This window comes from Mus pahari, chromosome 2 (genome assembly GCF_900095145.1).
Source record: "Mus pahari chromosome 2, PAHARI_EIJ_v1.1, whole genome shotgun sequence".
In the NCBI taxonomy this organism is placed as follows: Eukaryota; Metazoa; Chordata; class Mammalia; order Rodentia; family Muridae; genus Mus; species Mus pahari.
Window position 1 is genome coordinate 161,186,807 of NC_034591.1, and position 26,838 is coordinate 161,213,644.

The 26,838-nt window shown below is 41.9% G+C and overlaps 1 protein-coding gene across 3 annotated transcripts in view; it reads left to right on the forward strand.

Moving 5' to 3' along the window:
- The window catches only part of Stk38l (serine/threonine kinase 38 like), a 53,585-nt gene that overhangs the window by 12,372 nt on the left and 14,375 nt on the right, over window positions 1-26,838 (forward strand). For all 3 annotated transcript variants that reach the window (XM_021190598.2, XM_029535331.1, XM_029535330.1), the window contains exons 2-3: window positions 21,726-21,870; window positions 23,132-23,183. In XM_021190598.2, the coding sequence (XP_021046257.1) occupies window positions 21,737-21,870; window positions 23,132-23,183 (186 nt within the window). In that variant the 5' untranslated portion in view covers window positions 21,726-21,736. The remainder of the gene's footprint in view (window positions 1-21,725; window positions 21,871-23,131; window positions 23,184-26,838) is intronic.

A 26,838-nucleotide genomic window follows, 5' to 3' on the forward strand; every position in this document is an offset into this window, starting at 1 on the left:
CTAATTAATCAAAGCCAGTTTCACTTGAATTCTATTCTTGAGAGCTTCCTAAACATGACTCACACTCCCTTAGCATCTCAAGCAGGATTGACTTTGCTTTGTTCTGAACATTTTGTAATTTGTGTTCCCTGATTTGTTCCACATTCCTGTTTCCAGCTAGCATACCAAATTTCAGAATTCTGTGCTTAATTGCCCTCCATTCAGTCAGCTCACTTCCTCCCAATGGTCACGTTGATGTCTAGAATATTTCTTTCACTATGTGAGACATAATGGACTATTTTAGGAAGGCACTCCTATATGTCTTAATTTTAGCTGTGGGAGAATTCTAGCAGATATCCTCAAAGTCCAGGTCCTTATAACCTCAGCTCATTTCTGCATCAGCTCCTGTCTTTAGAATATCAGTGCCTTTGATGCCTCTGCTCTCCTGCCATTGCTGCATCCAATCTAGAGCCCTGCCTCACCTGCCTCTGTGATGCTTGCTGGTGAGGGTCAATTGCTTTCTTTGCTGACTACCCAGCTTCCAGTCATGGTCTCATGGGCTTGCTGGGTTTGCAAGGGAGGTGGACCTAAGCCATATTGTTGCTAGCATCCTTTCTGTTTGTTCTTGCAGCACATAATCTACAGGTTGCTGTTCTGAAGTCATGCTCCTCAGAAAGTAAGAGCCAGGCAGGTGTTAGGCAGGGTGTCTGACTGCCATCAAAGCACATTCTTTATGCTCTTTAATGAGATGTTCTCGCCAGCAGGGTCCCTTCCTGTATGCTGAGGGACAGACCAGTCAGGCTCCATTTCTGCCTTCTCTATGTCACCCACTCAGTATAAGAACACTCATATAGTTTAAAAAACAAAACAAAACACACACACACAAAAAAACCTCACAAGTTAAAAACTTGTCTCCAGGAATTTGAGTCTAGGCAATAGTGATGCCTGTATTGAGAACCTAATTATTGTATATTGTAATTGAATTCAAGTATGTCTTTAAATTTAAAGGAAAATATCAATTTTGCAAAACAGAAATGTCAACTAAGGCTGTTTCTCTGTACTTCAGTATTTTCCTAATATGTTTGAAGGTCTTTTTTTGAGTCCCAAACTGTACAAAACAAGTTTTATAGTTTACATTTGATAAGTTCCATGTGTTTTAACTGATTTGATAGGAAATAAACAAATCAAAATGCTTCCTTAGGAAGCGAGAAAGCCCTTTAAAATTTTTGCTAGGTATTGGTAAGTTGAACATTCTAAAACATTACATTTTGAATTTTTATTTGTTTGTTTATTGAGACAGGCTAGCCTGGAACTCAGGTTCTCTTGCCTCAGCCTCCCAAGTGGGATGACAGGCGTGCACTACCACAATCAGCATTTCTCTTGTGAAAATGCATATGACCACTGACTTTCTGAAGTGGCTCTGGGGTAAAGTAATACGAGGAGGCATGTGATTAGTCAGTGAGGGAAGGATAGCTTATGTAGAAAACCTAAAGCATGGGGTAAATGCAGGTTAGTGCCTCTCTGTGTGAAAACTGCCTCTTCCCAAGAGACCTGCAGCAGGCCAACCCAGAGAGATTCATGGCTTAGGTGGCAGCATCTTTCAAGCAGGATTCTCTTGGGCAGTTCTGACTTTCTCTGCAGTCTAAGCACCTTTTAAACCCTACTGCCTTTTTTTTCTGGAGATGAGAAACACTTGAGATTCTCAGTCACTGTCTCCTTGGGGGACACCTGGGAACCAGCTCTGTTGTCCTTGGTGTAGGGTTTAGCATCCCTGCTGTCACTGCACTTGAAGGGCCTCCCACAGAACAGTGCATTTCAGCAGTCTTCTTTGCACTCTAGGACCCCACTTGACCCGCCCAAGTTGCTCTGTGTGTGTTAACAAGAGGTTGGACTGAAGCTTGACTGTGCTTCTTGCTAGCTCAGTCAGCAACATTTGAGCATTTCTATACATTTAGCATTATCTTGAGTATCATGGGGAGTGAATATAGGGAGGCCCTGGGGATCAAGAAGTATGGAACTTTGTGGTTGCAATACACATGCCTGTAAGTCTGCCTTCTTGGGCTTGTGTTATTTAACACCTTATTGTGAGATTGGGGATAAGTGCTGCAAAAGTTCTGGCACTTGAAGTTGGAGATAAGAATATTCTAGCAAAGGAGGGAAAATTCATTATTTTCTTTAAATGCAAACAGAAGGAAAAAGAAGGAGCATTTTTTGTATGTCACATCTATTTTCTTCTTTAATTTTTTATTAGATATTTTATTTATTTACATTTCAAATGTTACCCCTTTCCTTGTTTCCCCACTGAAAATCCCCTATCCCATCCCCCCTTCCCCTGCTCATCAATCTATCCACTCCTGCTTCCCTGTCCTGGCTTTCCCCTACACTGGGGCATAGAGCCTTCACAGGACTTCTCCTCCTATTGATGTCCGACAAGGCCATCCTCTGCTACATATGCGGCTGGAGCCATGGGTCCCTCAATGTGTATTCTTTGGTTGGTGGTTTAGTCCCTGGGAGTTCTGGGGGTACTGGTTGGTTCGTATTGTTGTTCCTCCAATGGGGCTACAAACTCCTTCAGCTCCTTGGGTTCTTCTCTAGCTAAGAAGGAACATTTTTGTATCTATATGTATGTATGTCCTTGTAGACACCAAAGGTCAACCTTGTTTCTCAGGAATGCTGTCTACTTTGTATTAGAGTAGTTTTTTTTAATATTTTTATGTGTATATGCATGTGTCTGCATGTAAGAGTGTGTGTGTAAGTGCAGGGCCCTTTGGAGTTCAGAAGAAGGTGTCAGATCCTTTGGAGTAGAATTAGAGACAGTTGTGAGGCATCTCATGGGTGCTGAGAACTAGACTCCAGTCCTCTGGAAGAGCAGGAGTCACTCCTAATCAGTGAGCTGTCTTTTCAGGCCTGTGCCTGGACTTTCTACATAAGTTCTTAGGGTGGAACTCAGGACCTCGTGATTGCTTGGCTCATACTGTGTGGACTGATCTAGGATCTAGTTCCCTACCACAGGTTTTGTTGTTGTTGTTGTTGTTGTTGTTGTTGTTGTTGTTGTTCCTAGTACAGGAGATGGAATTTGGCTCCGTACTTGCTAAACACATACTCTGCCCCGATCTATACCTCTGAGTCCTAAGGAAAAACCATTTTAAAATTTAGATCGTCATGGCTTGGTAGTAAGATCGATTATAGCATGCCATTTGGTTGTTGAGGGAGGGGACTAATGAATGGTAGAAAATAAGCTTCAGTATTTAGGGTGGGTCACAGTACAGGATTGAATAAAAACTGAGCCTAGAAGTTTAGATTGGAATGACTTTAAGAGGTTTTGTGCCAAGCCGTGGCATCATTCCAGTTCTAAATTAGAAGCAGTAGCTTAGAGATGAGAGGCTGGCATCTGTAAGTTTGTCCTCATGCTGCTTCAGTAGACAGAGGTCCTGCAGCATGGTCATGGATGGAGCTGAGAATAAAGAGGATGGAGGGATGAAGGATTTAAGAATTTATGAATGAATTTGATGTGGATAAAGGGGAGACAAAGACCAGCTGCTTTCTAGGCTTCTTGCCTATGTGGCAGAGGGGACACCACCATGGTCAGATATGGCAAATATGAGTTAACTCTTAGATGTTTAAGCTGAAATGTATACAGAGTAGAGACATGAGATTGGGTGATAGAGCCAGAAGATTTAGGTGAGACCTTCAGCCTTGTTGAGGATGCTTAACCCAGAGAAAGGTGCTCCCCAGAGTCAGACACAGGGTCAAGGACACTTTTACAGTCACTTCTAATACAAAGCTGAATAGCTCTTCTTACACATGCAGACTAAAATTACTTTGTAATTTCTCCCAGGAGAAATGCATATAATGCTCTTTAGAAACTTAGAAAATGCCAAAAAGGTAAGAAGGAGAAAAGAGGATTCATGTATCTAATGCAGCCTTCCTCCTGGCCTTGTTTTTAGAAGGGGATAGGAAATCTATGTGTACATGCACATATGTGTGTAAGATCACATTGTTTTTTGTTTTTTTGTTGAGTCAAGCTCTTCCAGTATAAGCTGTCATGGAATTCATGAGCCTCAATTTCTGCTCAGTTACTTCTATCAAAGGAAATTTTTGGTTAAAACAAACAAGCCAAAACCAGAAAATTCTTTTATTAGTTTTGTTTATTTATTTGTTTGTTTGTTTGTTTGTTTGAGACAGGGTTTCTCAGTATAGCCCTGGCTGTCCTGGAACTCACTTTGTAGACCAGGTTGGCTTTGAACTCAGAAGTCCACCTGCCTCTGCCTCCCAAGTGCTGGGATTAAAGGTGTGCGCCACCACGCCTGGCTTTTTTTTTTTTTTTTAAAGATTTATTTATTATATGTGAGTATATTGTAGCTGTCTTCAGACACACCAGAAGAGGCATCAGATCTCATTACAGGTGGTTGTGAGCCACCATATGGTTGCTGGGATTTGAACTCAGGACCTTTGGAAGAGCAGTCAGTGCTCTTAACCGCTGAGCCATCTCTCCAGCCCTCTTTTATTAGTTTTACTACTGAAGAACTAGTTTAAAAAAAAAACAACTTTTTAATTCAGAGGTTTGATTTGAAATATAAGTAGAAGACTTTTGTGGAGTTCTTCCTATATCAAGTGACTCTTTAGTCTCAGCCTGTCATAATCTTGAAAGTTTAGAATTCTAATATTCCACTTAGAATTTTTCTCACTTTGTACATATTGTCTTTCTTTTTTTCAGGTTAACAGTAGAATCACAAAGGGAAAGAGTAAAAAAAAAAAAAATGCATGCATGGTTTTACAACACAAAATAGCCCTTTGGTTCTAAGAATGGTGGTGGCTCTGAGGCAGGTGGTCATGTTCCACAGTCAGCCACTAGGATCAGGATGCCTGGCCTTTTCCCTTACTTGCTGCTGCCTCTTACTAGGTCCATCTGGGCGGCTCTGTAGATTAAAATGCTTCCCAGAATACATTTAATAAAACACAAGCCTTAGACTAATCTCAATTAAAATCTCATGTTAAAATTTCCCAGGGACAGAGACATGGGTCAGCTCTTAGATCAGTGCCTAAAGCAGAGAGCTACCAAAAACAATCATAACGTCACTAGTGTGCTCAGTCTTTCCTTCTGTGTCATATAGATCTTCTGCTTACTTATGTGATCTTTATTGTATGGTGACATTTTAAAGACTTTGATTATATGGAAGTGAACCTTCTACACAGTCCTGAATATTCTGCACATCTGTGGCAATGAGCTATTCATGGCACATATATTTTATTACCCATAATATCCAATTCTCAGTACCATTGTTTGCTATGATTTTTTCCTCCATTCCCTAAGGGAGAAAATAGTCTATTTAATTACCTGTTCAGATCACTTTGTTCTAGTTAGGGTTAATATTGCTGTGATGAAACAGCATGACCAAAGCGACTTGGGGAAGAAAGGGCTTATTTCCGTTTACTTCCCATCCAACATTCCATCATGAGGGAAGTCAGAACCGGAACTCAAAGGGGAATAGAACCAGGAGGCAGAAACTGAGGCAGAGGCCGTGAAGGAGTGTTGCTTACTTGCTTACTCTTAGGACCACCAGCACAAGAGTGGCACCACCAACAATAGGCTGGGCCCTCCCATATCAGTCAGTAACTCTGAAAATAACCTATAGGCTTGCCTACAGCCCTATCTTATGGAGGCATTTTCTTAATTGAGGTACCCTTTACTGCAGTAACTCTAGCTTGTGTCAAGTTGACATAAAACTAGGCAGTATACTGTTGTTTTATTCCCATGTTGTAATGTAGTTGAAGACCTCCCTGTCTCACCAGATGTAAGATCTGTAGTAGTAGCCAGGGAGATTAAATGTATCTTGTTTGTTTGTTGTATTTTATATAACCGTGTCTCTTATAACTCAGGCTGTCCTTGAACTCCTGTGTAGCCAAGGATGAGCATGAACTTTTGCTTCTGTGTCTGCCCCAAGCCCTGGGAAGATAGCCAACTCAGATGAATCTTAAACTGATTCTGGCTTGGGTCTTGTGGTGGTGTCAGAATGAAGTTCTTTGGAGTATGTGACTTGTTTGCCTGTTCGTGTGTTATTTTCCTTAGCTTATAGTTCAGAGATCCTGTTTATCTTCTGCTGATGGACTTCCTCTTATCAGTAGAATGGTGACAGGGGAGTCAACATAGTAACCACCACAGGAATGATGCCCTGACAGTGGCCATTTTTTTTTCCAGATTGATCATTACTTTGTGTCCAGTAACTCATAGGTAACTTTTTTTTTTATCCACAAGAACACAAGACCTAGACAGATGGAGTGACTTGCCTAAGAACACACAGCTGTAAGGATGGGATGGGACTCTAACTCAGCAGTGTCCTTGTGAAATGTTAGAAGTAGGCACATTTATCAAATTTGAGCTCTAAAGAAATATTTATTTATAGTTTTAAGAGACTTTACCTAAAAATTTGATAGCCAGAAATTGGGAAAACACATATTAGTGTGGTGCTATGTGAAGACAAGAGCAAAGTTTAGAACTGAGTTGCTGGAGAGTTCCATATAAATACTTCGTGGGTCTTAGTGAGTTGACAAAGATCTGAAAAATGTCAGATGATGGTGGCTTTAACTCAGTCTTGCATAGGCTCTGTGCCATAGAGAGAGCCAGTGAGTGACAGAATAGGAAACACCCCAGAGGCCTCTACCAGCTCTCAGGCTTAAAGTTACTGTCCACTTGGATGTAGTCATCCTGAGAGAGACAGCCAGACACAGATTCTCTCTCCCTCCATAACCCCAGTGTGTGTGTGTGTGTGTGTGTGTGTGTGTGTCTGTCTCTCTGTGTGTGTCTCTCTCTGTGTGTTTCTGCATTTCTCACAATCATCATCCTGAGAAATATTTTTGAAACAGAATCTCTCACTGGTCTGGAACACATTAAGAAGTCTAGGCTGGCTGGCTGGCAAACCCCGTGGATCTGTCATTGTGGGGCTTCTCACCCCTTCAGTTCCAAGGAGAATGGAAGAGCTGGAAGGATCTTAGTTAAGAAGGCTAGGACTGAGGTGACCCACGAGGGCTTAGGCGTGTGACTCAGCTGGGTGTGCACCTTTGTGGAAAGTTTTAAAATTGTGCCATCAACTTTAAATATTACATTTTCCTCTCTTGCATCCTCAAGGAAGGAGATGAAAAGTCTCCTCTTTCCCAACTTTCTGTAGTCAAATAAGGACTAAAAGTGAACTCTCTGTATGGAAACATCTCACTGATTGAATTCCATATTTGTCGTAGAAGGAAATCCAGATTTCTGTGTCTGATGACTGGACTGTGCCTCTGTGTATTCTAGGGTGGGTTCTCCTGTCATTCTCCTTGAGATACAAAATTGCTCCTGTGCTTTGTTTTTTGTTTTCTGACAGTCCTGTCCCTGTGTGCACAGGGTGTCAGAGCTGTTGAACCTGCTTGCTTCGGAAGGACTTAATTGTAGACATTCTGAGAGCCAACACAGCAGAAAGTTTGACAGTTTCTCTGTGTGTGAAATGGATACTAGGAAAACATAAACACAGTCCAGCTTCCTTGTCTTCATAGCTGGCCTTGGTTTCCTAGTAGTCATTTCGTCACGCACAGTACCTGTCAGATTTTCTGCAGTACTGGGATTCATGACTCTGGAAAACTGACTTTGGAACTGGGCATGGTGTTGTATATCCATGAGCCCAGCACAAGGGAACCTGACGCAGAAGGATGCAGAATTTGAAGCCAGCATGAACTGCAGAGATACCCTGTCTCCATTTTTTAAAAGGAAGAAAGAGATTTATATTCTGAGGAAAGAGCTTAGTGTCATTATTATACAGGGACAGACAACAGTCAACAGTAGTTAACTCTTGTGGGCTGTAAGAAGCCTTGGGCATGAAAGGAAACTTCACTTTTAAAGATTCTCAGTGTCTTACTTGATGCTAGGCTGATAGAGCCATTGTGTGCGATTTTCTTATCTTCTTTACTTTGAACAAGGGTAGGGACTGTCTTCTCTGCTGATACCCGGGGAACGGGTGCTTTGCTTCTAAGAATCAAGCCCAGTCTTGCAGGGGGAGTGAGAGGGGCCTGAGCTAGCCACTCAGACTGGATTCTTTTTTACTTGTGCATCTCTAAATGTCGCCAACTTTTCAAGTCTGAAACTTCTTTATCCTTAAATCAGGGATAATAAGTGCCTTCCCAGGTACCCAACTTCATTCGGGACAGACAGAACTGCACAGTGCAAGGGAAGCCTTGGCTGGAGTCAGGCTGGTGTTGACTATGAGACTTGGAGTAAGATATATCTTTTCATAGCACCAGTGTCTTCTGCAAAATGAAGTGACATCTTAGGATGAGTAGAGCATCCATACAAGACGAGATGGTGTGCCAAGTATTAAGTATATTAATTACCTGGTACACAGATAAAGTTCATGAATTATGAATTATACTCTCATTGTTAGTAACTTTGGAATAGTGCTAATAATTTTTAAACTTAGGAATAGGGGATAGACTAATCAGATTTCAAGGTTTTGATGTTTGTTATACAGAGCTGATACTAATAGGCATAGTGGCACACTCCTGTAATCCTAGCACTTGGGTGACTAAGGTAGGAGGGCAAGAGTTTAAAGCTAATCTAAGCTGTGTAGTAAGACCTTGTCTCAATAGACAGGGAGAATAAATAATGGAAGAAATGAATAGAAGAGGCAGAAATTTCAGAACAGCAGTCATCAGAAATGGAGCATGTCTAGAAGAGGTGCCCTGTGTTTTTGTGGTTAACTTTTAAATCTGTTCAATGTTTCTTTTCAGTGCTCTGTGTCTAACTAACTTAGAGTCTCTTGCCTGTCAGTCAGGTGTTCCACAACAAAATCTCGTAGCCCAGGCCGGCCTCAAACTCCTGTGTAGCTGAGAACTGCTGTTCTTCCTGTCTCTACTTCTCAAGTGTTAGGATTTTAGGTGTACACCACCAAGTCTGGCCACAAATAGTATGTAGGAAAAAAAATGCTGTTGCATTGTAAAAGTTGAATCAAAAGTCTATGTAGTTTCAGTCATTAGACTGCTTTTTTCTTTTCTTTTTCTGTTTTTCTTTTTTTTTTTTTTTTTTGGTTTTTCGAGACAGGGTTTGTCTGTATAGCCCTGGCCGTCCTAGAACTCACTTTGTAGACCAGGTTGGCCTCGAACTCAGAAATCTGCATGCCTCTGCCTCCCGAGTGCTGGGATTAAAGGCGTGCGCCACCATGCCCGGCTAGACTGCTTTTTTCTGATGCTGCTTCTAATGCGCCTTTCTGTGAGGCACAGATATAAGACAAGACACCTGTTAGGAAAAAAGCCTACTATGTCAACAAATGGAGGGTATTTATTTTACATAGTTATTGGAGTTGCGAAGATGACAGAAGTATATTTAGCCATCAAAAATGAATTATCTTCATTTGTATGTACTGCATCATGTCACTAAGATCTATCTGCCAGACAGCAAGGAGTTACCACCTGTACTGTGTGTCAGGGACAAGACAGAACAAACTTGTCTTTTATTGTGCTTAATATTTGTTACCTTCAAAACACAGTCCCCGTTAATTAGGCACCTACTGTGTGCAGGATGTTGCCCTGGAAACTGTAGCCCAGATGATGAGCTGTGAACTCTAAGGTTTATGTCTTTCCCTGAAAGTTTTCTATGTATCTTGAAAGATTCAAAGAAATGTAACTGAGCTATGCCTGTCTGTCTGTCTGTCTGTCTTTCTTTCTTTCTTTCTTTCTTTCTTTCTTTCTTTCTTTCTTTCTTTCTTTCTTTCTTTCTTTCTTTCTTTCTTTCTTTCTTTCTTGGTCTCCTGGTATCAGCCTCAGAGTGCTGGAGTTATAGGCATGTGCTATCCTCCTGTTGTCATTGTGACAGAATACCTAGTTAAAACAGTGTTGGGAAGGAGGGGTTCATTTTGATCCAATTTGAGGGTACAGTCTGCCATGGTGGGGAAGGCATGGAAGCAGGAGCCTAAAGCAGCTGGTCACATCCTACTTGTAGCCAGGGACAGAGAGGTGAATACTGGCGCTCAGTTTGCTTTTTTCTTGTTATTCAGACCAAGACTTCAGTCTGTGGAGTGGCACTGCCCACATCTAGGTGCTGTGCCACCTCAGCCTAATTCAGAAACTTGCATGACAACTTGTCTTCAAGTGATTCTAAATTCTGTCAAGTTGATACTGCACCCATCTAGGATTTCCCTCCCAAACTCTACAGAAAAAGTAAATGGAGGAGCATGGTATTTGTGTGAGTCCATTACCAGCTTAAACAGGGTGAAGCCATGATGGATCTGACTCATCCACACTGTGTTTACTTCTGCTTTCTCTTCCTTCCTGGTGTTTTAGGGTAGGGCCTCACTATCACGTAGAGCGCTTTCCTTCCGCTGCTGTGGTTGGGATATGGGTTACCTCCCTGAAAAGAGCCCCGTGTGTTGAAAGCTTCTTCACCAGCCCCTGGATCCAGCTTTCAGTGAGAGGCGCTTGCGTTGTGAAGATGATGGCCTGATCAGTCCAGTTCACTAATGGAATCAAAATTTGAAGGCATTATTGTAGGGACATGGAACTTTGGGAGATGTGGGCCACTGGGACTGTACTCTTGACAGCTGACTTGTCCTGGATCCTTCTCCTCTTACTACTTCTGGCCTCTGTGTACCAGAGCTCTGCCTTACTGCAGACCCACAGTGTTTGCCACAGCAGTGGAAAGTTCACTAACACATTTACCTCTGAGAAAGACAGACAGACTACATTTACCCTACTGTGCAATAAAAGATACCTGCTCTCTCCAAACATAACTTGTTACCCTGCTCTTCCCTTCAATCTTTGACCTCAACCACTCTTGAAGTATGCAGGGAACTATATGCAACATTGCTTCTGGTTTTACTTTTTTTTAATTTCATCACTTTTTAAAAAAGATTTATTTATTATGTATACAGTCTGCTTACATGTATGCCTGCAGCCCAGAAGAAGGCAGGGAATCTCTTTATAGATGGTTAGGAGCCACCATGTGGTTGTTGGGAAGTGAACTCAGGGCTTCTGGAAGAGTAGCCAGTGTTCCATCTCTGAGCCATCTCTCCAGCACTTGTTTTTACTTTTTTAAAATGTGTGCAGCATTGGGTGTGAAGCATAGTGTTGTGTAACCACCATTGTGTTTCATTACAAAGTGCCCAGAGACCTGTGTGAAGCCTGCACATCCTGCTGTATGCTGTGATTAAATCAAATCACCAGCAATTACTTTAAACAATTACACATGAAGAAACAACAGGAAGGAAACTCAGAGGTTTACATAGTCTTATTTTAGTGAAATTGATGTAAAAATCTACTTAAAGGTGAGTTTTCTGTTTGCACAGAAAATACCTGAAGAAGGCTGTAGTGTGTTCCTTGCTAGAAAATAAATGGGTAGAGAAACAAGATCTCATAGGCTTTGTAAATCAGATAACTATACTGATTGGAGCATTACATGTTGTGCACAGGTGTCCAGCATCATATGATACTCCATAAATTAGCATATTTTTATGTCAATTAAATGAGTAAAATTTAAAAAGGCAAAATAACTGTAGAATTGGCATATAATTAAATACTTTTTGTAATTTGAATTTTTATAAAGCAAGGTCTGCCCCAGTCCTTCTGGAGTAATTTCCCAACTGTGTGTAGCTTTAGCTTTTGCTTCTTGGAAAGAGACAGAATGTCCATTCTGTTTATTTAACTAAAAATAAACTTCTCCTCCTTTTTAACCAAACCTAGTGCTGGTAAAAGTTCTGACTCAGTAATTTTGGAAAGAACTACCTCTTTCCAGAAATAGACGAGCTCACACGTTGGGTCTTCTGCATGTGTTAGTAAGTTTCCGTCAAATCAGGAACCTGGGTGTACTGGGTGGATGCGGGTCTCATGAAAGAGGGACTTGTCAGGATCAGACTGTGGTAAGGACCTCACTTAGGTTAGTCTAGAGGGGTGGGTTCTGGCCAGGTGAAGGCTTTTAGATCACTGTCCTGTGACTGCAGTGTCCTTCCAGCAGCCCTAGCCTTCATGAGCTTCTAAAGAGCTGTCTCCAAACTGTGACTGCCACTTGGCATTTAATTAAGGCTAAGCTGAGCTACCTACTCTAATAGTTTGTATCTGGCACAGTAGCTTATGTGACTGTTTTCCTATTCTAAAGCCCTGCTTTTATCAGAGATTCCCACCCAGGCCATTGTGCTTTTGCGCCCGATGTTGGTATGGGTTAGTCTTACTTCATTTCAGTGGTATTGTAGACTCAACAACACTGGGTACTTTTCCATACCATTTATTCTTCTACTGCTTGGCACACCCACAGTCGTATGGTGTGGTTATTGGGTCAGTCTTACCTGCTGTTAGCTTACCTGCTTGATTTTACTACTGTTGCCCTAGAAACCCACATGATATGCAAACACAAATAGGTTGGGCTGTTTGTTATCTACCTATATAACTCAGGCTAGCTTCAAACACAGTCTTTCTGGAGTATTGGGATTTCAGCTGTGCACCATCACCCCTGTTTACTAGCGGGTTTTAAAATAATCCTATTTTGCTTTCTATAATTATAACACATTGTTGGTTTATATGCAACTTTTAGAAAGGGTCTTTCATTTCTATCCTTGTCTCCATGGTAGTAGAAATGCCTTGACAAAGGAACCAGTATCAGCCTGAGGCTGGAATGGTAAACCACATTCTTTCCAAGTAAAGACCCTAGAGGGAAGAGGCTACATTTTTTGTGGGAAGGTGCTGCTGAGGACAAAGGTGAGAAGATTCCTAACTAAATGTCAGGATCTATCATACAGCTATGAAAATGAAAGCTTGTTTCAGGTAGTAACACTGAAGAGAGGTTGCTGGAGTCAGCCACGTTCTGCAGTTGCTTATACCATCTAGTCTTAGGTCATGCTTTTTATTTTTTTTTAAAGACAAAGTCTCACTCATATAATCCTTGCTGGCCTGGAATTTGCTATGTAGACCAGGCTGACCTTGAACTCACAGGTTCCAAAATGCAGGGATTAAAGTCATATGTCACCATATAGAACTTCTTACCTAGTTTTTAAGAAGGTTGTTACATTCTTTTTTTTAAAAAAATCTTCCCACAGTCATCTATAGGATAGAACACAGGACTCCCAATGGAGGAGCTAGAGAAATTACCCAAGGAGTTGAAGGGGTCTGCAACCCTATAGGTGAAACAACAATATGAACTAATCAGTACCCCCAGAGCTCGTGTCTCTAGCTGCATATATAGCAGAAGATGGCCTAGTCGGCCATCATTGGGAAGAGAGACCCCCCCCCTTAGTCTTGCAAACTTTATATGCCCCATACAGGGGAAGGCCAGGCCCAAGAAGTGGGAGTGGGTGGTAGGGGAGCAGGGCCGGGGGAGGGTATAGGGGACATTCGGGATAGCATTTGAAATGTAAATGAAGAAAATGTCTAATAAAATAAATTTAAAAAAATCTTTTAGATTTATTTATTTTATTTTATGTGTATGAATATTTTTCCTGTGTACATGTATGTATACTGTGTGTGTGCCTGGTGCTTAGGGAAGACAGAGGAGGATATCAGATATCCTGGAACTGGAATTGTAGATGGTTGTAAGCCTTGCTGTAGGTACCAGGAACTGAACTGAACCCAGGTCTTCTGCATGAACAACTAATGTTCTTAACTATGAGCCTTCCTTTTAGCCCCTCTGTTCATAATCTTAGGATGTTTCAATTTGTGAAAGCTTAGATTTCTTGCTTTGCCATAAGTTTTAAAATGGAAAGAAGTGAGAAAAATAAAACTGGCTACAAAGAAATTAGCCTTAAGAACATCATTCTTTGTTCAGTGAGGTGGAGCTCAGGGGAAGACTGCCTGCTTTGCTCACCCAAGGCCTCAGTGGATCCCCAGCACCATGAGGCTCACTGAAGTGAAAGTGCTGATAACAGATGACAGAATACCTTCAGCGTACAGCTCTGCTTGCATTTGGTAATTCTGTAACTGGTGATGTAACTCAGCCTGTCCCTGAATTTGAAAGGCACCTATTTCACACATAGATAAAAAGGATACAGCATAGATAAAAAGGATACTCTGCACACAGCACATTGAGCGCTGTGCCTGACAAGGCCACCTTACAGTTGCTGTCACTCTTTTATCTTAAGACCTATTAGTGCTGGAAAGGACTCCTTTTAAATTCTCAAATAGCAATTTCAGATATATTCACATTTCAAAAGTTGGCAATACTTACAAATTAGCTTCTTGACTAACGGAGCAGTTCTTCCCTTAGCAAAAATGCAAGAAAGTTAAAGAACTTACGATTGTGCAGTGAAAGGTAATCAAAACCTGTGTGTCCTCCAGCCCCCTACCCCCTACTCTGAGCATTTGATGTAGTGAAGGTCTTTGTGTTTATGGAATATATGAGAAAAACAAATGAATTTGAGTTTGAGTGGAAGAGAATTAGGTTAGCTGTAAAAAGAACTTTCTGACTACCGGCTGCCAAACAGATAAGAGGAGCTACTCTTTCAGTGGTAGAAGACAGGACCTGCTGGAATGTTCCTTTTGGGTCCAAGACTGTTGGGCTCATAGGAGTACATCTAAAGGCAACTCAGTCCTGAATTTTACCCCTAGCTCATGGGCGGTGGCATCTTTGCTGAGATTCTGTCTGCCCTTCAGTGGTGACTACTCTCCCTGCTCAGACAGTGAACGTTCAGTGTCCTTTCCCTTATTTGATGAACGGATGAGGCAGCAGAGCACAGGCAGATTCTATTTTAAAACTCGGAAATAGTTGCAGGGATTCTGACGTGAGAGTCCTTAAAAAATGGGCCTCGAATGTGCTAAAGAAAGCCTGCAGCCCCCAGATGATAACAGTAAAAAGGGGGTGCTTGGGTGATGGTCAGCGCAGCACTACCCAATCTGGGGTGTTGCCATTACTTTAATAAAACTGTCTGGAGAGACAGCTCATGCAACTGTGAGGGCCTGAGGTCAGATCCTAAGCACCCATGTAAAGCTATCCTAGCTCTCCTGCAGTGAGGTGGGCTATAGAGACAGGAGAATTGTCAGAAGGTTGCAACCAGCTAGTCTGGTATATTCAGTAGTGAACTACAAGGAGAGCCTGCCTCAGACAAAGTGGAAGGGAAGGACTGACTTTCACATCTACCCACACCCACACAGATAAATACATACATGTGTATACACATATAAGTTACATATGCTGGCTCAAATAAGTGAATAATAAACTTTTAATATCTGGGTACACATATCTTAGTTTACAACTATTTTTACTTAAACTTCTAAGTCTTTGAATTGTTGAAGTAGTTTTGATGTGAGTCTGTGAGTTTGTAGGAAAGTACCATTCTTTTAACATAAGTTCCTCTGTGAGCTCAGACATTGTGAGCCTTTTCCCATTTTCAGAACGTGGAGTTACTTAACTGTTAGCATTATGATGTGATTTCAGCTACTAAAATGGAATGTGATTGTTACAGTGTCCAGTCTCTTAAATGAGTGAGCTTTTCCATAGATAAGTAGAACAAAGACTAAAATCAGGTGGGTAGGCCTGGTGGTGCACACCTTTAATCCCAACACTCTGGAGACAAAGACAGGCAGATTTTTTTTCTGTGAGTTAGAGGTAAGCCTGGTCTACATGGAGAGTTCCAGGTCCCCTAAATCATAGTAAGATCCTATCTTGAAAAGGAGGGGGAGGAGGAGGAGGAGGAGGAGGAGGAGGAGGAGAGAAGAGGTTAGTAGGAGGAGGAGAAGGGGCAGGGGAAGGGAACACATAGTAAAACCAAGATTCTTCTGTAGTAGCTTCACCTTGGCTTTCAAGAAGCCTGTGGTGTTTTTTTTGTTTTTGTTTTTGTTTTTGTTTTTTCTTTGACCATCTGGACAAAGTAGGTAGAACCCAGATCATAAGGCAAGATGGGAAGCAGTGTCTGGGTTATTGGGGTCTGTGTTAGAGTAGACTGGGACCACAGAGTCTGGACTAGTCCTCAGTCAGTGCTGGCACTGAGCTGTTCTGCAGGGTGGTGCAGTGTCCTGGGATTGCCATTGCCCTGTGCACTTACCAGCCGCAGTGGGAGCTTCTGGGAGCTTCACTGTTGGCTACTACGTAGCCTGTTGCACCACCTCTTGTCTGTGGATCACTTAGCTTGTTCTCCCCCTGTCTGTGCTTCACTTCTGTAAGGTGAGGGGAATGGGGGAAGGGCCCTGTCACTTAATAACGGATAAGATAATCCTCACATCACTTAAGTGTCAGCTTTCTGTAAGCAAAATTGCCTTTGGAAGGTCTTACCCTGAGTTCAGCTGTATTTTCCATAGTGTTAACCTGTAGTTTAGAAAATTGTGCATGGTTTTAAACTCCAATGCTGCTTTAATGGAGAGTTTCCCGAGTTCTTATGTTGTATTGAAGGTTTCCTTGATGACAGCCAGGACACACAGCTTTTTTTTTTTTTTTTATTTCATTCTACAGTTTTTTCTTCGTGTGTGTGTGTGTGTGTGTGTGTGTGTGTGTGTGTGTGTGAGATTTTTTTTTTTCCCTAAACAATCTAGGTTATATTCTTATATTCTGAAGACCAGGAGTCACTAAATTGCTGCAATGTTCAGGACTCAGTGTTCAGAAGTTAATCGAAGAGCTTCTTAGCAATTTTTAAGTCTTAAAAATTTTTGTGTTCTGATGTGTTGGGACAGGTACCTTCTGGATCATGTCAGAGTAGCTGGAATTGAGTGGTCCATATGCTCAGGACAGTGCCAGTCAGAAGTCACATGTGTCTGTTTTTAGCTGGGAACAGTTTCTTTGGTCACTTGTGATGGCCAAAAAAGTCTCTTGGGAGAGTTTAAATGACTCAAAATTAGTAAAAGTCACTCATGGCTATTTAAGTTTTAACTTATACTCTTGACTATTCTGTGGTTTAATTTTAGTGCTAATTTCTTGCTTCCATAAAGTATTGTAGTTCAGAATTGTTCAGGTAGTATGATCACTTTTGAGTTTAGTTGAAAGGATTCCCCCGCAACACACACACACACACACACACACACACACACACACACGAATGTGCCCACACACAAATTCATACCCTCTCTCTGAATGTGAATGACTAACTGCTTATATGTAAGTATATGTGTGTGCATATCTGTCAGTATGTATGTTCGTGTGTGTGAGAGTGATCATGAGTGTGTAGCCTATTCCTATTAGAAGCCCGCTTTTAGGAAAAAGCCTGGCTGAGCCAGACTGCTTCCCCGGCTGGCTCCTCCCCTCACCAGGATGTCACACCACCTCTCACCACCCAGCCCTTTCCCTGCCAGTTCACTCATTGGTGGTTCTCACTTCACACCCTCACTGTTAGCACAGTACCTGCATCTGGTCTGTCTAAGCTTCCTGGGAATACAGAGGACACAAAGGGAGCAGGCTCCTCCTCAAATCTAGAACATTCTTTTGTTTCTTTAGTCTCCATGTTTCCCTTGCCATAAATACTGCTTGAAGGTAGTTGAGCTCAGGCTTGTGCTGCCCTAGTTTGTGACTTTAATGTAAGCCTTTGAGTCATAGGCAGGAAAGACACTTAAAAAGACAGTGATAATTTGAGCCCCTTAAATAATGCTGTTTTGCAGCTACCTGTAAAATCCTGCTTCCCTGAAAGGAAGTCTGAGCTATGTTGAACTCACTGGGGTTTCCTCAGCAGTCATCCTCTTCATCTTTAGTTTTGTTCCATGACACACTTTTGTCATAATTTTTTGGTTCATAGGACAAAATCCAGGTCCACTGTGGTACAGGGCACTGTGGCATGGTGCAGGTTGACTCCCTCTCTCTGCCTCACTGCCAGCATCTGAAGGAGCACTCCTCCACTGCAAAGAGCATCCTGTATCCTGCGGTATCTCTGTGCTTTGATTGGCTAGTAACATTGAACATTTCTATATTTTAAGCTTTTCATTTATTGTCTTTATTAAGGTCCTTGTTTACAGATTTAGTGTTAAAAAGCTTCATATGACATCTACATACATATTATATTTTGAGTTTTTAAATATATAGTGTTGGACTTGAGCTGACTGGCTTCCTGGCTTCCTCATATATGCCTATGGAAAGAGGCTGTGACTGGCACTCCTTCATTAGGGACCCAGCATCTGGGGCTGCAGTCTGAGTACCACAAGTCAGGATGGATTAAGAGACTTAACACTGCTGGGCATTACAAGTAGCATCAAAGATACTGAGATGAAATTGAAAGGCTTTCTGCCTTTGAAGTTTGCTGGTAATGGGGACACACTTCTATTTATAGATATTCATGCATGTGTGAGTGAGTGTATGTGTGTGTGGGGGGGGTCTGTCTGTCTGTCTGTATCTGTGTGTGAATCCCACCAACTCAACTAACAAATGCTGTACTTCACTGTTGGTCATATTTCTCTGATGAATTGGGGGTCAGTTGTTTAAGTGGACGGGAAATTAAAGAACACTAGTGTTATGTCTCTCAATCTGGGAATTCTAGGCTTACAGATTGTATCCTTTCTGTTTTTCTGGCTAGAGGAAGAGCTTTAATAAAAGACAAAAGCCAGTGTTGAGTCAGTTAAAGGTGTGGGCCTACAGTGTAAAACAACTGATTATCCAGATCATTCTTTGAACTTTGAACACTTGTTAGTTTTTGTATAATTGAAAATATATAAAGACAGCCTGTGTCTGGTTAGAACAAAAAGTTCTTCATTGTTAAAGCTAATCACTGAGACCTGGGGGCCTGGCTTTACTGTGCATGCATCTTAGGAGGAAGTTTTCCTTTTGAAGGCAAACATAGCACGGGAAGGGTGATGGAGGGTATGGAGTGACTGACAGGGCCAATGGCAAAGCTCTACATCAGCAACAGAGGGGCAGAGGCAGAACCAAACAGTCCTTGCTGAGTCACCCCAATACAGAAGTGACTGAGACAGTCTCAAAACTTGAGCCGGCTTGGGTTTGTTCTCAAGGCCCAAACCAGGGCCAAAATGGGGTCCAACAAAAACTAGCAGTCCAGACGTGAAACTGTTGAAGAGCAGTCTTAAAGTTGTGATAGGGGTGCTGAAGCGGAGCTTTTCATAATTGATGGCTTCTGACGGGGGTGTGAGTGGGGAAGGACTCAATTTTCTTTAAGGTGCTGGACACTGGGAGTTTGACCATGTTCCAGTGACTATATGGACAACACAAATTAGACTTGTGGTTTTTTGTTGGGGATCACAAGGGTGAGAGTGGATCTGGGAGGACTGGGAAGTAAGACTTGGGTGCTTTATGTGAAATTCTCTAATAATCAATACAAATATTATGTTGAAAAATGGTTTTGTATAGCATTTAGTTAAAGCAGTGAAGTTCTTACAGGTCTGTGGCCATGACAGTTCTTGAGGCCCTCCTCCTCCTCCTCCTCCTCCTCCTCCTCATTATTATTATTATTATCTTTTAAAGGAATACTGTTATTAGATCATGCAGCAGATTATTTTTAAATGAAGATATGTACTACAGTGCTTACAGAGGACCTTAACTTGGTATGAGCAGCCCTGACTTTCCATGGATTTCCCATGCATTAACCTCACCTGGCCTCAGAAAGGCCTGGGAAATCAGCAGAGTACACATTGCAGTCACCTCAGGGGAAAGGTGGCTGGGGTCAGATGTCATGATCTCAAGGGTCAGAGAACCTTCTTCTTTTCCAACTTTATCTCTTCCTGATGTTCTCACTTATATCATTCATTACTGTCTGCTCTGTCAGGTATGTTATGGTGGTGAGTGTTCAAAGGGGAGTTGGAGAGACAATGCCTAGAGAAGTTCTAATTTAGAGCAGTGTGAAATGTTTGGCAGTGATACACACCAGTGTGTGAGATGTGCAGATTCAGAGGCCACCCACCAAGAATGAGCAATGTCTTGTCATAGAGAAGGTTAGGGACAGGCTAGAGCCACAGAGGATCAGGAGATTCCTGCACATCTACGTGGTTTAAGGGAAGTCATGTGAGGGGTTGTCAGCATGAGGGAAGCCGTGGGTAATGCTCAAAAGCAAGTTGGAGTTTAGTCCTGACTCCCATTGCTGTATGAGCTGCCCCAAGCTCTAGTTCCCTGTTCTAAGGATGAGGTGAGAGCTGCTGTTGTAAGCCCTCCATCAGTGAATAAAACATAGTTATCCTGAGATGCCCATCTCTGGTGACGACCAGCTACACTTTATAAGCTAATCTGATGTGGTATGTGCAGGAGACGACATGAAAGGATTTAAACACGGGCTGGGGTCAGCCTTTCATTAAGGAGAGTTAACCAGTCACACAATACCTTTGTACTGGGTTTGAGGCTAATGTAGTACACTGTCTTCTTAAGTTCACGAGATGAGGGAAACAAAAGTTCACCACAGTTAAATTACACATTTCCAATCTGTGCCTGTTGAACAGGAGTTCTTTGTTTCTTCACTATCCCTGGCCTCCAGCTCTGCTCAGGTCTGCAGGCAGAGCCCCATGTCTTCCTGTGTTTGAAGTGGTGGGTGGTGGAAGGTTTGCTGGCCGTGGGAGCTTGAGATGTTCATCTAGCAAGCTCTTTCTATTGTTTCTATTGTGTCTATTGGTCTGTTAGGACCCTATTCTAGGTATTAAAACTCCTTTAATGTATGTGCTACGCTCGTCTTTTTGGCTTATCAAAGCCTATAGTAGGCAGGTGTTTCAGAAACAGTACCATGGTGGCCTGTAGAGCTGTCCTTGTGAAATGGCTGTTTCACCAAATTCCTTGTTTTCCTAAGGTTTCATATAAGTGATTCCTCAAAGTTGGCATTTGCTTGCCTCTGAGTGGACATATACTATCCAGGCATTTAAGCTTCATTTGAAAATGAAATGTGCCTCAGAGTCTGGGAAATTATGCTAAATCTATGCTGTCCCAGTAACAATTCAGAATGCAAAGAGCATTCATGACTCTATCCCGAAAACTTAGACCTGCATGCACATATGCCTGCTTGAATGTCTGACAGGGCACGGCAAGTCTCACGGGATTTATGCAGCAGAGACTGTGCTTACCATCAAAACTACATTCTAGCTTAAGAGACATATTTATTGGGAATGTAACTATTGGCAGAATCTTAAAAAGTTTGAAAAGTGATCAATAAATCAACAAAATGGATTAATACTTCCTTGTTTTGAGCACTGCCACATAGGCCTTTTGTGAGCAGTGTGCCTATTAATATGTAGACTGCCACCAGTACATCTTTCTATAATTAATTCCTGATTTTTCCAGGACAGAGTTAATTTCTTTAACTTTGGGACCTGTGCATCTTTTGGGAGTGCTTAGTGCTGGTGTAAGCCACCATACCTGGCATGCACCTGTTTAGTATTAGTTTTGAATTATTTATAATAAGAAACTTGGCTGGTTAACTAATAGTAGAATTATTCTTTTTTAACTTATTTTATTAGATATTTTCTTCATTTACATTTCAAATGCTATCCTGAATGTCCCCTATACCGTCCCCCCACCCTGCTCCCCTGCCCACCCACTCCCACTTCTTGGCCCTGGCCTTCCCCTGTATGGGGCATATAAAGTTTGCAAGACCAAGGGGCATCTCTTCCCAACGATGGCTGATTAGGCCATCTTCTGCTATATATGCAGCTAGAGACACGAGCTCTGGGGGTACTGGTTAGTTCATATTGTTGTACCACCTATAGGGTTGCAGACCCCTTCAGCTCCTTGGGTAATTTCTCTAGCTCTTCCATTGGGGTCTCTGTGTTCTATCCTATAGATGACCGTGGGCATCAACTTGTAGAATTATTCTTAATAGAAGTTAAACATCTTAAAAGTTTGATAAAACTAGAAGTTTGTTTTTAAAAAACTGCTAAAGAACTTGATTTTAATGTCATTTCAGTTCCAGTTACTATGGCAATGACGGCAGGGGCAACAACTACCTTTCCTATGAGCAACCATACCCGGGAAAGAGTAACTGTGGCCAAGCTCACACTGGAGAATTTTTATAGCAACCTAATTTTACAGCATGAAGAAAGAGAAACCAGGTACGGTAAGGCTAAAACTTTAGTTTTCTGTGACTAGATGGGAGTCCTGCTCTTGGTCTTAAAGTTTCCCGCACTGACAGAACACCTGGCTGCTTGTTTCATTTCCTGGGTTTCCAGAGTCTTGTGCACATGTGCACACATGTCACTTGTGTTTCAAACAGATCTTTCCAGCTGTGGCATTATGGTATGTCTTTGTGCTGTCCTTTACCAAGATGCTTTAGAAATTGCTAATGCATAACATCGGAGGTGCTGCACTGTGTTAGTGAAAATAGGAAGAAAGAACTGCATGCCATTTTGCCTCAGTGAAACTTAGAAGTGTGATGTGGGAGCAGTGTACACAGAAGCTCCAGGAGGGATTGGCGAGGCAGTGAGGAACCAAAAAAGAGCACTGACTAGGGCAGTGGGAGAACTTCCCAGATATCAGTGACATTGGAACAGAGCTCTAAAGGAAGAACACAGTTCACATATATAAGAAGGAGGAGATACAGAGAAGGACATAGCAGGTGCTGAATATCCTGAGCTATAGCTGCTCTGCCATGTGGCAGTGTCACAGGCCAAGCTGGCCTCAGACTTTCTGTGATCCTCCTGCCTCTGCCTCTGCTTCTCAAGTGCTGGGATAAGTGGATAGATGGCAAGGCTGGTCCATACCACTCTGGTAGTTGAAGTCTTCCATCTTTGACATGTTGGTCTTCTGGCATAATGCAAAGATAATTCAGATGAGCTGTCTAGACACATAGTAGGGAAACCAACACTATAGACATGAAATAGTACTCACTTAAAGAGTGAGTAGCGAAATGCATTCCACAGTCCTCATCAGAAATGCTTAGCCTAACTAACTCCATGTTAAGAAAAAAAAACAAAAAACAAAAAAAAAACCAAGTAACTGAACTTGGCTGTTGCTAGAAAAGCAAATGTTATGATCGATGGTTATTTCTACACGTATATGACTTTTCAGTTTCCAAAGAATTTTAATAAGTACATACGCTTGCCACCAGGGTCTTTCCTGAGTTGGCAAGTTGAGCTTAAGACTCACACAAAGTCATCTTGTGCTGGGAGAAAAAGCAGTGAAGTGTTGGTCAGCACAGAATGCTAAATCCTAGTGTCTCTGAGAAGGAATACTGATCATAGTAAAGAGTCGAATCTTGGTCCAGTTTGAAAGATTTCCTTAGCATAGCATGCCCAGTGGTTGCCTTGGATAAATAACTTATATCTTAAATGGAAATAGAAATGTATTTTAAAAGTCTATTTTTTCTTTGGAAAGGCAGAAGAAGTTAGAAGTGGCTATGGAAGAAGAAGGATTGGCAGATGAGGAGGTAATGTAACCAACTATACTAAACGGAAGTGTCCCAGTGAGTTCCCTTATCCATCAGCTGATGTGTGGGTTGGCTAGGGTAGGCTTCTCCATCTGAGTGTGGCTTCTTACTGTGTTGCTGTCATGGGTACCTTAGGAAATGGCCTTGGCCCTCAAGAACATACATTTGCTGAACACCATTCACAGCATTATGGGATTTGGGACAGGGTCCAGTGTTGGGCACATTCATCCACCTGTTCTAGATGTGCAGGAAAGGGTCCAGTGCTGGACACCATCCATCCATCCACGCCACTCTGGATGAGCAGGACAGGGTCAGGGGTGGGCACTACCCATTGATTCCTTCTTCTCACATTTATTTCTGAATATTTTAAAACTGTTTACTCTCTAAGGTTTCCTTGTAGCTCACTGATGAATGACTATCTTGAAATGGTTTCTTCCTTATGCCGCCCCGTTTTTCTGCACTCTGAAAACAAGTCTGGCATATCCTTCCTGCATGTAGTGGTTTTGGTGAGATGTCGTACCCTGCTCCCTGAAGTCTAGGGTGTTTGAATGCTTGCTTCCCAGTTGGTGGCGCTGTTTGGGAAGGCTCTGGAGATGTGGTCTTGCTGAGAAAGGCGAAGGGCTTTTGCAGGGGGCACACACGTGCATGAAAACTTGTATACGTTATAGGGGCTGCTAATATAGTTCAGGACAGAGTTCTTGCATAGCCCTGGTTTGAGTTCCAACAGCCGCCACCCAGTAAGTCAAAAATATGTAAACATTACAGAATATAGCAAACTTTGAAAATACATAGACTCTCTCCCAATACAGGCACTCAGAAAAGATTTATTGGAGTTGTAGCAATTGATTTGAATCGTTCTTGATGGGAAGAAGTTACTTCATAAACAGCACTGTATACAGCAATAGTGACCATGCATGCTAAAGTGGTGAGGGAAGCTGAAGGCATGGAAAGCTAGCTTTAGGTTAGTTACTAAAAAGAGCTTTATTATCCAGATGAGAATGAGTTATAACCTAGGCTTACTGACCATTCAGTGGTCAGAAAGGAGCTTGAACTGAAGACACTGACCAAGTGAGTTAATCGGCCCTGCAGCTAGCTGCCTTAGCTCTGTGCCATCCGTCTAGCTGGGCTCTTAGGAAGGCTGGAAGACAAACATACACTTAAAGTTACTGTTTATATAAATTTAATGCATGTCTTAAAGCCCCATCTTGTTAAATTTTATTGTGAGGCAGTAATTTAAGGGCTTCATCCTAGCTCATAGAGAAAGGTGAGCCGATCTTTCCTTATTTGTCTCACTAATATTAAAACTTTTTTTCTAGCTAGTAATAATTGTGCTGATATAGAAGTCTTTTTTGTGTTGTTTGTGTTGTCCTGGAACTCACTGTTAGAAATATTAAACACAGGATCTTGAAGTCTAGGGAAAGGGTACCAAAACAGATGTCCATGCTGAACACAGTGGACACTCCACTGAAAGATAGCATGCACTGTATAGAAGGACCAAGTCTCAGGGGAAAAAAAATGAAAGGAAAGAAAAAGGAGGATGAAGAAACAGGTTTTTTCATGTTTGTTCCTCACACTTTATGTTAATGAAGACCTGCCCATTTGTTAGATATCAAGAGCTCAGGATTGCCCATGTCGGGTGACAGATTAGCCCAGTGTGGCTAGGTCCCTGTTGTGCAAGAAGATCTGGAAGCCTGGACTTTTGTATAAATTGGCCTGCTTTTAAAATTATTGCCAAGTGATGAGAAGGTTACTTGGGAGTCAGGCACTGTCTGGGAAGGCCTGACTTTGTAGTGCCCCCTGGTGGGCATTAGTGATTTTTTTTTCTTAATTCTTGTAAATAGCGTGTAGAAAATGTCAACTCATTTTGCTTCTAAAAGTCGATGGTTCATAGTACCTGTTTTAAACACCCCATTTTTTTCTGTAGAGATGCTTTAAAATGCCTGTGTTTATTGTTAGGCCCTGTGCTAGAGCCTTGAAGATGTTGTGTAGAGAACAACAAATTCTCTCAACCTTGGTGTTGAAACTATCAGTATAAGGGATTGGAATTTCTTAAAAACAAAACAAAACAAAACTTTAATATTTCCTAAGCAATGTGGATGTGGAGTGCATGTGGTGCCCAGAGGACAGCCTGGGGTGAGTCCTCAGCAGTACTGTCTACTGTCTACTGTTTACCTCCTTGTTGACCTGGAACTCACTAAGTAGGCTTGGCTGCTTGGCCGGCTGGCCTCAGAGACACACCTGTTTTGTGCCTTCCTAGTGCTGAGCTTGTACATGCTCCGTCATACTGGGCATTTATACTTAGATCGTGAATATTAAACTAAGGAAGGTCCTTGTGTCTTTGAGGTAAGCACTTCACTGACAGAGTTTCCTTCTAGTGTAGATTTCTAATGAAAACTAATAACCTTAATTCATTCTATAATAGAAAATGATCTGTGAAATAGTTCATGAGTGAGCTGTGAAACCGTTAAATTGTGACCATTTACAACAAATAATGGCCAAGAAGTTGTTAGTGGAACCCTTTAATATCTCAGAACTTTGAAATACCCTTTCTGTTTTATAAACACTTTCGCATCTTGCAGATTGAGACTCTTAACCATTTGAAAAGGAATGGAGTCTGTAATCTTAGTACTAGGGAGGGAGAGACAAAAGATTTTTCAGCTACAGAATGAGACTGATTCAAAACACGGGGAGAATATATACTAATTAACAAGAATCATCAAAAATGGATGTTTATTAATGGAAAACCGAAATGAGTGATTTAAGCTGCAGAAGAGAGCCATGAAGCAGCAGGAGGGAAGGGCGTCACACAGAGACCTTGGCTTTTGGTACACACTCTGTGCAGATGCAGTAAGGGCTTTTCATGGGCTTTAAAACTCCGATGTTGCTTCATCTACCCCTAGACTGCAGTACTGACCGAAGGGCTAAAGTCACTGAGTAGGGTTTCCTGGGACCTGTGCTCTATGAGGAATGGTGTAATGCACACCGTGGACCACATTGTGCTGTGAGGCCCACCTTTGCCTTTATAATGATATAGATGTGATTTCAGCTGTATTAAACTATTTAAAGGTAAAGTTTTCCCAACTCCAAGATAAGTGCAGTTTACTTTTTAAACTAGCATGTAACTGCTAGATATGGGTAGTTTTGATAAAGCAGTGTTTGCTGTATCTTCATTTCCTTTATTGTGTTGTTCCTGCCCAGACACATGCATGCACATGAGTATGCACACACACGCGCGCGTGCACACAGACACACACACACCACATAAATGAAATTGTGAGCTAGAGAGATATCTCAGCAGTTAAGTTCACTGGCTGCTCTTGCAGAGGGCTCAAGTTCAATTCATAACACTTACATGGCAGCTTACAATCATTGACTTGACATTATAACAGACATTCATTTAGACAGAATATCTAGATGCATAAAATAAATGTAAAATAAAATGTTTTAATGTACCTTCATTGAGCTGTGTGAATTCCTGGCATAATTTCTTGCTTGCCGCTTCCTCTGTTACCCAGACTTTTAATTAGACACCTAACTAGACATCTAAAGTTAGACAGACAGGAGCAGGACAGGGAGTGGCTCAGCTGCAAGCTGTATTGGGAGCCTGTGCCTGAGGTAACAGCAGTGCTGTAATTTGTCACCTGTGCTCAGTCTG